The sequence below is a fragment of the Triturus cristatus genome, chromosome 1_1, assembly GCF_964204655.1.
Source record: "Triturus cristatus chromosome 1_1, aTriCri1.1, whole genome shotgun sequence".
Taxonomy (NCBI): domain Eukaryota; kingdom Metazoa; phylum Chordata; class Amphibia; order Caudata; family Salamandridae; genus Triturus; species Triturus cristatus.
This window is the reverse complement of record NC_140579.1, coordinates 63078768-63092539: the sequence shown is the minus strand read 5'-3', so window position 1 is coordinate 63092539 and position 13772 is coordinate 63078768. Positions and strand designations below refer to the sequence as shown.

General features: G+C 46.0%; 1 protein-coding gene across 2 annotated transcripts in view; it reads right to left on the bottom strand.

Annotated features, from left to right (window-relative positions):
• Positions 1–13772, bottom strand: part of LOC146869412 (solute carrier family 12 member 6-like) — an 815412-nt gene that overhangs the window by 46638 nt on the left and 755002 nt on the right. For both annotated transcript variants that reach the window (XM_085599784.1, XM_085599788.1), the window contains exon 23: positions 7816–7949. In XM_085599784.1, coding sequence (XP_085455910.1) covers positions 7816–7949 — 134 coding nt within the window. The remainder of the gene's footprint in view (positions 1–7815; positions 7950–13772) is intronic.

The window sequence follows — 13772 nt, the reverse complement described above, 5'->3', positions numbered from 1 at the left end:
TGTGTGCTCTCCCTCTTACAACATCTTTTTTGCTTCCAATTTCGTGTCTTCTGGAAGTTAACCTACATATAGGCTGATGTCAGCCTGCTGCTGGCAATCATATCTTCCCGAAACAGCCAGAGAATTTGCCGCTCTGTCAGCCCTGACATTGATGAAAAAAGTTTGCAGATTTTATCCAAGCATCTGCCCTCCTTGTCCAGAGCCGCAGAGATCGGAATGGAGGGGTTCTTTGATCTTTATTGGGCTGCTTACGTAATTACTTTGTCTGGCTTTGGATGGCTAGTTAGACAAGCCAAGCATCCTCTGGGGCTTTATATTTCTTATCAAGGCATGGAAGAAACGCTGTGACTGTAGCTGGATTTTTCATTACTTTTAAGCCCTCCTCCCAAATATAGCTGGCAATGGGCATGAACCTCACACTTTTCTGGAAAGGCTCCTTAAAATCATAAAAAACAGTCCATCAGCTTGGTGGGAATAGGGAGTGCAAAATGTTTAGCTGCCCTTTTCAACAAATTATGAAAACCCCCAATATCTTCCAGTGGCAAACCCACTCAGGTGGGTGATGGAGATGATTGCGTAGGTGTGGGAGTCGCAAAAGCTCTCCTTCCTCTCACTCATCTTCAGCTGTATCTGGATCATGGAGTATGGCTGCCTGTGGTGTATGCTTTACTGAGACAGGCAATGATGTAGTTTGTGCTGGAGTGGATCGCTGAGCAGCGCATGATCTGGTAGGCGTGGATACCTGTGGCGCCGTAGCTGTATTAGATGGAAATTGCTTCCTATAATCCGAAAGCACAAACTGCAAGTCAGAAACCAGAGAACCAGGTAGACAAACCATGTCCTCCTTGAATGGCTGCTGATACTGGTCATGGGAAGAAAATAGTGCTGTTCATATTCATCATCACAGACCTCCTCTTCTTCTTGGCATTTCACATGCAACTCAGAGGGACTGCGTGTGACACCAAAGGACCCGTCATCATCAGAGTCTTCTTCCTCCAAGAGATGAGCTTGAATTAGGATTGTCACTTTGCTTGGAGAGGTGTTTTCAGGGGTCAAAAACTTTGTTCTTTGATGTTTTGCCATTTTTTTCTATCTATGGTGGCGCTAACATCTTATTTGCAGTCGGTGGTGTAATCGTCGCTGGTATCGCAGTCGTCGGCAGGGTTATCGGAGTTGACGGAGGAGCCGAAGACAGTGTCGTCAATGATAAAATCAGGGAAATCTTCAGCATTGACGGTCATCATAGATGCCGTCGCCAACAATGTCGTCGTCAAGGAGGAGGAGGTGGGAGACAATGTAGTGATTGTAGCTCCTTTCTAGTTTTGTATTTTTGAAGCCAGATAAGTAAGCGTCCTTCTCTATCCTTCAAAGTTTTGGTTGAAAAGGTGCGACATACCGAACAGTCCTTAATAGAATGATTTGGGTACAGGCAATGAATGCAGTCTTGGTGTGGGTCTTCAGAGTGTGATCTCATTTTACTGCAGGTACTGCAGGCCCTGAAGAGACTTTTCTTCTCCTTGTCTGACATGATGGTTAAATGAAGTCAGATTTTTATGTAGGAAAACACTGAGGGTAGAAGGTAAATACTTCCACTGTACCAAAATATTGGAAATATTCTCTTGAAAGCATCCAAGTAAGAAATAACTGAGCAGAGCTCAGTGGAGACTCCCTAGCACAATGTGTGGTAGAACATCTGAGGGACTGGAGCTTCTCCAGGAGTGTTCAAGGAGGCAAAGCAGCCTGATAGGTTGCAAAATTGAAGGGCTTGGGGCCATTAAATTAGTATTATATGGTACCGGGGACTCCCATCTCAACAACGGGAAATGATTCAAGCATGTGAATCTATGAAAGTTCCAGTACTGGAGTAACAGTATAATACCAGACTGCTTCATCAAGGAACCCATAGATGGTGTCCTTGACAATGGTATTTTTGCGCTTCAAAGTTGTACTACGCAGCCAAAATACAGTTGTTCACAAGAAACTCAAGAAATCAAAAAAATGAAATTTTAGCAAGGAGTTAGTTTCTTGTGCGATTTAAATGAAATTAGCATACGATAGAGTCAATATGTGTATCATTTGTTATAATTAAGTAATATAATTTCTTTGATTCTAGGGAACATATATGACTCAGGAGAAACTAACCCACACACAACAGTTCTTATGCTACACCCACTTCAGCCGAAGTGAGCGTATTTTATTTGCAATAACAATCCGGCAAAATAGAAAAATAGATTTCTGCTGTGTATTCACACTGTATACAAATTTATATTAGAACGTGACTTATGTGACCCCAGTGGAGTGACCATAACCAAAACAGTGAAATAGCTACAGTGAATAATTGGTTGTTGGAATGAAAGGGCTGTCCTTTGGATATCAGATTGAATCATTCGTTCTAGAGTATGTTTCTAGAACTCTGGGACGTTTCGACCCTCAAGTGGTACGGGGTCTCTTCAGAACGGGGATTCTGGGGACCTAGGCGCTATAAAAATACCGGAGACGTAATGAGATTCAATGGTCTGTTAATGGTTCGGTAAAGGATCCCAGTTGTAGAGGCTTAGGATGACCAGGATAGCCGCAATGGCTATAGTAATTCCATAAGTATTTAGATCAGCAGGAAGTGTATATTAATTCAATCGTCTAAAAGTAGTATGGTAAAGGATCCAATTTATGTCGGTGTCGGAGAACCAGGGTAACTTACGCAGCTATAGTCTATTCCTACAAGCTGAAGACCTGGATGGTACTGTAAACAGTGACACAAAAGACATTCACAAAGGGATAAACCAATTTACCCACACTAGAATATAGTCGATGCGGTATCTAATATCCACGGACGGAGGTCAGTCTGCAATCAGGACGATGCTAGCAAAGATGCCATCGACATCTGTCGGCGATGGTGCTGTCTGCGTCGAAGGTATTGCAGTCGATGACGTCATCAAAATCCTTGACGACTAAGCTACTGTAGTTGTTGATGTTGAAGATGTCACCTTCTTTGATGGTGGCCTCAGCAACGGTTTCTTTGATGACGTGTCTTGTTGACGAGGGGTCTGTCAATGCTTTTTTTAGTCTGATTTAGAAGGAACCTGAAATGAAAGAATGGGAGGCTCTGACCTGTATTTTTCAAGTTTTGATGAACAAGATGACTTTTTCTGCAGAATCTTCTTCGAAGGCAGGACTTCTCCCAGCGAGCTATTTCTCTTGGCCCTTAAGGACCTTCCAAAAGGGCTCATCAATAGAATCTCTTTCTGAGGAACCATCTCTTTTCTGTTTTTTTTTTTAGAGATCTAGAAGTTTCCTCACCTCTATCTCCACAGGATGGATCCTCTCTCCCTTTCATATTCTGGAGACAAATCAGTAAGCTACCCTTTTTGTCAATGAGAGTTTTTGCAGAGAAAGTACAGCAGTTCTTACAGTTCTTGGCCTTATGCTTTTTATGAAGACAGTACAGGCACTCCTTATGAGGGTCATCAGAGTGGAGCCTAAGCTTACCACACCAACCGTAAGACCTAAAAACTAACTTTTTAGAGACTTCAGTCATAATTCTGTCAGAATTAACACTGAAGTGATGTTAGACTAAAGGTTTTGTCAGTTGAGGTTGAAGACAAAAGTTGATAAAATCTACTTCTGAGAAAGTTAAAGTCAGCAAAGCGCAGGGAAGCTCCCCTTCACCTGACTTGCAGTAGGAATGGTGGTCCTAGAGGGGACAGGTGCATTCTGAGCTGCTTCCTGATTGGCTGGAGGTTGGTTGTTTTCAATGGATGTTAATTGGTTGACAGTATCGCTACTTTGAACTGTGTTAAGTTATGCTTTTCCTTTATACGGCTTGCTAAAATTACAGTGGGACTCCCACCTTGACGACAGGGAATATTCAAGCATGAGAATCTATGAATGATTGAATACTTGTGTAAAGTACCTTCCCACTAGCATGTTGTAAGTCTGTTAGATAGGTTGTACTGGAATGGGGGGGATATAGTAACCTTCAAATTCAATTCCCTTCCTCAGGGAATTCTGTTAACCTCCCCCATATGTAGCACCATAGACATCAAAGTACCCTCCAGAAGTCAGCTTGGCTGTAGAAAGTACCAGGAGTTGTGTGAGTTGCGGGCATGTCTCACTGTTAAATGCATTGAGTATTATGTTCAAAAACAGCCTTGGGATCCATGCTTGATGCCATTGGGGCTATAATGTTGAAAGAAGATGTGGCAGAGGGCAGGGAAAAAGGAGGAACTGTCTATAAAAAGACCTTGGCCATTGTCTTCTGAAAATGGGCTGTTTCTGGGATGGATCCTTAAGGTAAACCATTTAGTAGCATCTTAATCTAACAAGAGGAGATAAGGAAGGCTTCCAAGCTGCTAAACACCACTGCTTACTCTGCTGTGAGAATGAGTGCAGGATTGGTGAGCTATGACCAAGTCGACCTTAGGCGTGACGTGGTTTGGAGTAATAAAAAGTTGAACAAAAAGGAATACGTTACTTACCCTGTAAGCATCTGTTTGTTGCATCTAGTGCTGTAGATTCACATGCTGTGCAAACACTTGCCATCTAGTGCTGGGCTTGGTCATTGCAAGTTGTTTTACTTCAAAGAAGTCTTTTGAGTCACAAGGTCTCTGTGACTCCTCCTCTAGGAATAAATGCGCATGGTCACGGACTCCAGTGTTAGATTGTTTTTCGCCCAAAGGGTAAGTGTAAATGAGGAGTAGTGTGCATATAACAGAACAATGACCATGCAAGCAGAAGGAAACGGATTAGAGGGAAAAAATCAAAAACTCTGCGTTAACCACTGGCTCCCGGAAATGAGGGTGGGCGCATGTGAATGTACAGCACTACATGCAACTAACAGACGCTTACAGGGTAACATATTATGTTGATAGAATGTGTGGCTGTAACTACACATGCCGTGCAAAGACTGAAAAAAATGTCTTCCTGTAAATTAAGGTTAGCCATTGGATGGGGCAGAGGTTTGAAACAATGTTCTGGTCAACTCTGGCTTGTTCTGTTGATAGCACGTCCAGACAATAATGTTTTGTAAAACTTTGAGGAGTGGGTTAAGTGTCAGCTTCACAGATGTCTGCTATGCAAATATTTTCAAGGAAAGCCACATTATCACCCTGTTTGTGGGTGGAATGTGGGCAGGAGGGTAGCTTTTTTTTCGCTTGATCGCAACAGGTTTGGATACACTTGACTATCCACCTGGATATCCCTGGCTTTGAAATGGCATGCCCTTTATGGGGTTTGGAGAAGGCTACACATATCTTCTGTGCCTTAGGAAAAAGTTTGGCGTTATCAATGTAATACATAAGAGCACATTCAATGTCTTGAGTGTAGAGTGCTCTTTCAGCTATTGAGTCAGGTTGTGGGAAGAAGACTGGGAGCTAAATAGATTGGTTGAGGTGGAAGGAAAAGGTCACCTTGGGCAAAAACCTAGCATTGGTTTTAAGAATTACTTTATCCTTATGGACTTGGAAGAAGGGATCTTTAAATGGGAGGACTTGCAACTCACTGATGTGTCTAAGTGAAGTAATTGAAAAAAGGAAGGCCACCTTCCAGGAGAGAAATTGAAGAGAGCATGAATTCATGGGCTCAAAGGGTTGATCCATCAGTCTTGTAAGGTCAATGTTAAAGTTCCAAGAAGGGGTGGGGAGTTCCATGGGTGAATTGACCCGTTTGAGGCTTTCCATGAAGGCTTTGATAAGAGGGATTTTGAAGAGACAAATGTTCTCTGTTTTGCATGTATGCTGCATTAGGGGTTAGGTGTAATCTGACTAAGGTATAGACCAAATAGGCTCTTTAAAAATATTAGGAACAGATTTGACCAACCCTTTTAGCATGGGGAAATATTGTAAAGAGTGCTCTGTCTTGGAGGAGTCTCCAAGATGAAATCCTCTTGGGTGGTGTAGGGATCCACCTTGTGATAGGCGGCGGCACACTGAAGACACTATGATATGCCGTAGTGTCATTGGGGAGTGAGGGATACAGGGATGTATTCTAAATCTGGGTCCACATCGTAGTCCTCCTCAGGGTGACTGAAAGCACCGTGGTACATAAGTGTGTAACCATCGGCTGATGAAGAGGGGTTTGGACTGCTAGTGTTGGAATAAGACGTCTGGTGACCTATGAGGTAGAGTAGGATGTGGAGGTGAAGATGGAAGAGGTGGACTGGGTGAGGGTAGAGAAGGAGTAGGAGGAGATGGTGGAGAAGGAATATGAGGACGCAATTTGCCCTTGTGCCTTTTGAGAAGACCATGAACCTCCAGTGGTTGAGTGTCCTCGGGAGCAACTTTGCCTTTTTGGGGTAGAAGCTTCTCAGAGGCTGCAATCTTTCCAGTGAGCAGTTGAATGATAATTTTGCACTGTCTGACGACCACTCCTCCTGGAACCTATTGAGCATGGGATGTTCACAGACGTCAAGGGAATGTGTTTTTGATGCTGGAGGCGGCTTTGACACCAAGGAGGGTTTCGGTGCAAGGGTGTCTTTGGGGCTGAGGAAAGCTTCAACAGCAGTTGAGGCTGGCGCCGGAAAGTCTGTGTCTTCAGTGTTGCTTGTGTATGGGTGCAGATGGGTATTCTCGGCATTGAGGCGGATTGAGGCTTGAGGGGTTTGGCTCTGTGGCCTTATTTCTGTGTCGACCAGTGCTGTGGTGCTCCTCAAGATGTGGCAGTTTTGGCAGTGGGCTTGATGCCCGATCCCTCAAGGGGGAGTGCTCGGCATCTACAGTACTCACTTGTGGTGTTATCTTGACACGTGGACCAGAGCCCACTTAGGTGGATTGGGCATCCTTGGTGGTATCATCTTCCTCTTTTGGAGGAACTCTTTGCCAGGCTCTGAGTCATCAGAGTGGATGTACTCATGGCTGGGCTGGCAGGCTGGGAGCTTGTTTGAATCGCTCATTTCCTCTTCTTCCTCTTTCTCCGCAGCCAGGGGTACGCTTCCCCAAAGATGTCGGGCATCTCCAATATAGACCAGGACAAGCTGGTGTGTGCCAACCATGAATCTTGGCGCGTGAAGAGTCTTTTTGCTTCAGAACGTCGAACAGCAGTTGCAGTGGCTTTTGTTATGGTCCGGCGATAGGCACAAGTTGTACACAGCATGGAGGTTGGCCCAGGGATATGTAGTGTGACCCTCGGGTCATCTCCTGGAGGTCGTCCGTTCACACACCTTAAGAGAGTCATCTTTTTCTGAAGGGAGGCTGGGGCATGCATTGGCCCAAAGTGCCCAGAGGGCCCTGAGGCCTGGACACTGATTGTTGAAGGAACCAGCCGATGGAACAGACGTGCAAGTATAGAGTGATGCATCAAATAGAGTATGCACAAGGTGGAAGTCAGCAGACTCAAGGCCATGACGGGAACCGACAAACTTGTCGAGACCTGCAGCTCACTGGATCACGTCAGAATCTAATGGCGGACAAAAACAATCTAACAATAGAGTTGGGTAATGATGTCATAAGTGTGTGTGGCCCTATTGTCGGCTCCAATGCTAACCCTGACAGCTCAGCGTCTATATTTACTTAGGCACTACTTTGTGCTTACTGCATGGATAAAAGTTGGCAGGCACATTTTGATATTTCAGTAAGCAGAGAATCTGTGTGACGGGTATTAATCGAAACCGGACATTTCAGTTTAGGTGATGGAATTTTGGAAATATTCCTGCGTGTCTAGCACTCTCATTTGTTTTCTTATGAGTTTACTTAGTTCTAGAGACTAAAACAAACCATTATGGGGTTTTACTGGGGCAACTGGCAGACAGAGTACAAAAGAAGTAAAGTGAATGAAAGAATTAACTAATCTGTAAACTGGATTGAAAAACCTGAAAAAGGATACAATTCTCATCACCGTCGGGGTTCTTGGGAGGCCCGGGCATATTCAGCAGGACCAGTTTGGCATCGTGCGACTTATTGACAATAACTTCATTCAATTTGACCGCCGTGTGCATGCGCCTCACATTTGACTGGTCCCTGAACACGAGAGGGAGGAGAAATAAAGGACAGGTTATACAACTCGGAGTATACATTGAAATTACCACATCTGTACAAATTCACTTGTACAATGAATTTGTTGAATGTCATTCTTTGCTACTGCATCCAGACTCTACTGTAACAGAATCATTTTTTGTGGGGCACAACAGAGTCTGCACTAAGTCTCCATTTTAGCTTCACTTTTTAGCTTGACATCTTTTTCTGATGGTGACTTTTTACATGTTTTACACTTACACTATAATGTACTGAGAAGCTATTCTACATGTTGTTTATTTCTTAGTAAGCATTATTACCATGTTGGTTGTACACTCTGTCCAAGGCTAGGCACATGGAATGTGATGCCCTTGTATTTGTTTGTCCGGTTGGAGATAGCTCTAAGGCACCATAAACACTATTGCATCAGCTCTACACCTTTGGCACAGTGCGATTGGAACAGTGTTTTTATTATATTACCAGCCTCTGTATTACATTTAGCAGAGTAGCATCTCTGGTGGGATTGTCCTGGTAGTCGACGTGCTGTGGCTGAAATGCAGTCCTGCTGACTCTAACCTCCAATCTGCAAAGGACGATATCCTGTTCTATATAGGATGAGTTAGCTTCCTTATACATCACACTCTGGTATGGGGGGGTTTCAGCTAGCCCAAGGGATCTGGCCGAGGGCACTCCCACTATGCTCCAGATAGTGTAAGTAGTGTTAGGTAGGAGTATAATCTTCTAATCATATAATCACATAATAATGTTATCATGGTTGAACTGTTCATCTTTTTCAACATTCTTGTAATGCTGCTTACAATGCTTTGCTTCTCCTGCCTAATGATTGTAGCACACTCTTTGTATACAAGAATATAATTGTTTCAATAAATGGTTGAAGACCCAATTTGTATCTTTCTTGTGTTTACCTTGGGCATGCAAAAGTGAATAATGAAAAGATAGAACTGTTTAGACGATTTTCCTTGGGAACAAAGAGAGTGGTCAAGTTCAAGGTTGCTGATACCATCTGGTACCCTGGAAAGGTTAGGTGTTCAAATGGGGCACTGTGAGATAGCAAAGAATTAATTCAACATTTCCTATGTGTGAAGCAGCTATTCATATTCTCATGTTTAGGTTGTCCAGATACACAATCCTACTTAATTAGTAAGAACCGTATAACAAATTGGACTGTTGTGTACTATAAGTAGCACGCTGTATACACACATCTCCCCACGTCTCTACTTTGTATACACAAACTATGCTTCTTCCATCTCTACATTTCCCTATACCTCAAAGAGTAGTATACCTGTCAGGGGCTTTTCGTTTTCTGATAACACAGCGATACAGGAAATTGTCTACCTAGAAATGGATTGGTCCATAATTGACAAGCTATTTGGACTTTATATGGTTTGTGGTCTGGTATTAAAGAACAAGTTAATTACCTTCAGTAATGCCTTAGCTGCAGATTGATCACCTTTGCATTTTCTCCATGCATCAGACCAGATCTGGAAAATGTTCTTAAACAGTACTCCTGCACGCTGATAAGCTCCGCGTGGCGCTGTCCCTGCCAAAAGGGACATGTGCAATGCCCATATAGGTGCTCACCCCAGCACGCTGATGTCAGTTTCTTTTCATGACTTCCCACGCCAGGAACGCGAAGCAACGAAGAACACTGACCACTGGTGAGGAAAACAAGGGCTCTGGAAGGGGAATAACACTGACCCTAGAATCAGCTCACAGAGTAGGGAGGATGGGTGGGGCGACAAGGAATCTGTGGCTAGATATAGCCTCTACCAGATAGGTAAGTAACTTGTTCATCTGATCAAGACTTCTAGCAGCAGATTCCTCACTTTAATGCCCAAGAAATACCTCCCCGGAGGGGAGTCTGTGTAACAGGTTTTAGATTAAAAGGCCCTGCAGGACCTAATGGGCAAAGTGCCCATTCTGACAGACCAGATTGTCCAGGTAGTAGTGTTTGGTGAACATGTGCAACCTGGCAGATGTACAGGTCTGGAACTTCACATGCTAACGTAGTGGTTGCAGCTTTTGTTCTGGTGCAATGAGCTCGCAAACCCTCAGGGCTTGCTTGATAGCCAATGCTTTGCAGAGCTTAATGCAGAACATGATTCAACGGGATATGGTCTGTTTCTGCAAGTCTATTTCCTTCTTTGCTCCCACGAAGAGTTGGTCATTCGCCTGGGAACCTTTTGTGCGGTCAAGGTAGAACTGCAACACTCTTTTTGGGTCCAGATGGTGAAGTGGCTCCTCTTCTTTGGAGGGATGTGGTAGAGGGTAAAAAGTAGGCAAGGTGATGGATTGGCCTAGATGAAATAGAGTAACTACTTTCAGTACAAAAGAGCCCCTAGTGCGCAGAACCAGTTTGTCTGAATAGATGCTCAGATATGGAGGCTTTGATGATAAAACGTGCCCTAAGGGAAAAGGATACAGGGGGAATCCATTTTGATCGCTTAGCAAGAAAAAAACTTTTTTCCAGGCGATCCCTCACCCGCCAAGGTTCAAAGGGAGCGCACATGAGGAAAGTGAGCACAAGATTAAGGTCCCACTGAGCCATGATGAAGGGTGAAGGAGGAAACATGTATTGTAACCCTTTCAAGAATCTGTTAACAACAGGGAATTTGAAGAGGGATGGCTGATCAGGCAGCCGCGTGAAGGCTAAAATAGCAGAGTGATATTCCTTAAGGGTGCCCAGAGCAGAACCTTGCTGGGAGAGAGAGAGAATAAAGAGAAGGACCTGAGAGAGGGGAGCAGAGAGGAGATTAATCTGTTTCTCTGGACACCATGCCACAAATATGTTACAACGGCAGGTGTATACAGTCTTGGTAGAGGGACGCCTGGCTACCAAGATAAAGTTACAGACTTCAGGTGGAAGGTCCAAAGCGGTCAACTGTTGTCGCTTAATATAAACACATTTAAGTGGAGTGCTGGCAGGTTCAGGTGGAGAACCCTCCCCTGCTGCTACGACACAAGATCCTCCCAAAGGGGCAGCCTGATCGGAGGGCCGATGGCCATGCTCAACAGCTCTGGATACCGAACTCTTCTAACCCAGTCCGAAGCCACAAGGATGACTTGGGCTCGGTTGTTACTAATCTTCTAGAGAACTCTGGGCAGTAGTGGTATGGGCAGAAAGGCATACAGGAGGCCTGAGCTCCACTCGAGACGAAAAGTGTCTCTGACCAAGAGTCACCTTAGAAACTCCAGTGCGCAGAACTGCAGATATTGCACGTTCTCTGCTGTGGCAAACAAATCTAACCAAGGCTCTCCCCACTGTTCAAACAGACCTTGCACCACCTCCGAATGGAGACGCAATTCATGATCCACTAGGCATCTTTGGCAGAGTTTGTCCATCCTGGCATTCCGAGAACCCACCATGTGTTGAATCACCAGGGCCTCTTGAAAAAGGGTCCACGACCCCATCCCGCCTTTTTTGTTGCAGTACCACATGGCGGTGGTGTTATCTGTGAACACCTGTACTAGCCTTTCTTGATGGAGGGTAGAAAGGCTTTCAATGCCAGCCGGATCGCCTGGAGTTACAGAAGGTTGATGTAGAACTCTGATTCCGCCGGAGACCACAGGCCTCTGATCTCCACCTCTGCCAGATGGCTGCCCCATCCTAGGAGTGACACATCTGTCACTACTGTCAGATCTGGTTGGGGAAGGGAAACCCAATCATTGTTCGTTACTCACCACTGCAGGTCTTTTGCAGTTCCCTCTGAGGTCTGGGCCAGTTTGGAGAGATTCCCCTGATGGTGCACCCACTGGGACTTCAGGTTCCACTGTAGAGCAGGCATGTGCCAGCATGAGTCACAAGCAGGATGCAGGAGGCCATGAGGTCCAGCAGCTTCAGAGTCAGTCTCACCAAAATCCAGCATAGAGGTTGAAACATTGGTATAATAGCCTGAATATCCTGTACTTTCCTGCTTGGAAGGATAAGACCAAACTGCACTGTGTCTAGAACAGCTCTGATGAAAGGGAGCGTCTGAGAGGGAGTCAGGTGTGACTTCCTCATGTTGATAGTGAACTCCAGCGAGTTCAGGAGGTTTGCCTTAGCCTGGAGGTGGGAGACGACAGCCTGGAGGTGGGAGACGACAGCCTGGAGGTGGGAGACGAAAGCCTGGGGTGAGCCCGCCTTTAGCAGCCAGTAGACTAGATAGGGGAAGACTAGCACCCCTGATATCCGTAGATGAGCTGCAACCACTGCCATCACCTTGGTGAACAACAGAGGGGGGGGCTAGTGAGGCCATCGGGAAAAACGGTAAACTGGAAGTGCTCATGGCCTACTGTGAACTGCAGGTAATGTCTGTTGGCAGACAGGATGGGAATGTGGAAGTATGCATCCTGCAGGTCCAACGCTACTATTCAGTCTTCTGGGTTCACGACAGACAGGACTTAAACAAGTGTGAGCATTTTGAATTTCTACTTCTTGAGGAAGAAGTTGAGAGGGTGCAGACCTAGGATAGGACAAGGGCCTCTGTCCTTCTTGGGCACCAAAAAATAGAGGGAATAACAACTATGGCCTACTTCTGGCATCAGCACCCTCTCTATGGCTCCCTTGGCCAGGAGAGCTGTCACTCCGGGTGGAGAAAGGAGAAGTGGTCTTCTGTCAGTCTTTACTCAGTAGGTGGCATGGGGGGGCGTGGAAGTCACAGAGGGGAGGGAGTAGCCTGTTGGACAATTTGAAGAACCCACTGGTTTGAAGTTATAGACCGACAGTGGGGCATGTGATGGCATATCCTGCCTCCCACTAGTTTCCCATGATGGATTAAAGTCAAACTAAAGGGGTTTAGAGGCTGTGGCTATCAAGGGAGTGATGGACTGGCCAAACCTCTGGCTGGCCGACCCATGGGGTCTGTGGGTACCGCGTCCTCGGCCACGCAGAGGCTGGGAAGCTAGTGTGACGTGGTTGCAGGGCCTGTAAAGATGCAGCTGGAAGCCCCTTCTGTGGTCATGAAAGCAGCGAAAGGCGCGCTGGGGTTGGCGAGGGACCATAAATAGAACCCAATGATCTGGCGGTAGTCCTGCTATCCTTGAAGCGCTCCAGCGCCGAGTCTGCCTTTTCTCTGAAGAGAGGGGTGCCATCAAAGGGCACGTCCATAAGGAATGCCTGGACATCCCCTGAAAAGCGAGTCCACCTCAGTCACGTGTGGCGCCGTAAGGCCACCATTGATGAAACCACTTTGCTCAGCAAGTCGGTGGTGTCTAGTCCACATCGGATGGTGTGCATCCCTCCCGTCATTAACAGGTTGGGAGCTTGGGGGAATCTGGAGCCGTTGGCAGCACCTGTTCAACCGTATCACACAGTGCAGGGGAGTAGCAGCCCAAAAGGCATGCAGTGTTCACGGACCGCAGTACCAGGCTGCCGGAAGAAAACATTTTCTTTCCCAAGGTATCCAGCCTTTTGGATTCCCTATCCAGTGGGGTTGTAGGGAATGTGCCAGGATTTACACTGGAAGTTGAGGCTTAGACCACCAAGTTCTCCGGGGTTGCATGAGGAAGCTGGGGACCACTGGGGTAGGGCAGTGGCAGCGGGCAATCATCATTGTTCACAGGAGCCCCTGTGCAGGGTTTGGACCAAGACCCTAGTAGGACGTCCGTGAGGACTTCATTGACAGGAAGAAGCGGTCCTGAGAAAGACACATCTGGTTGAAGCACCTCTGTCAAGACATTAGTACTGTCGGCTACGGAGGCAGGCCAAAGTCCAGGATCTCAGCCACCCTCACCACCATAGCGAAAGAGCCTCCCTCCTCCGTAGTCACAGTAGGAGGAGAGACCATGTCAGTATCTGGAGAAGTATCCAGTCCGCTGACGGCCGGA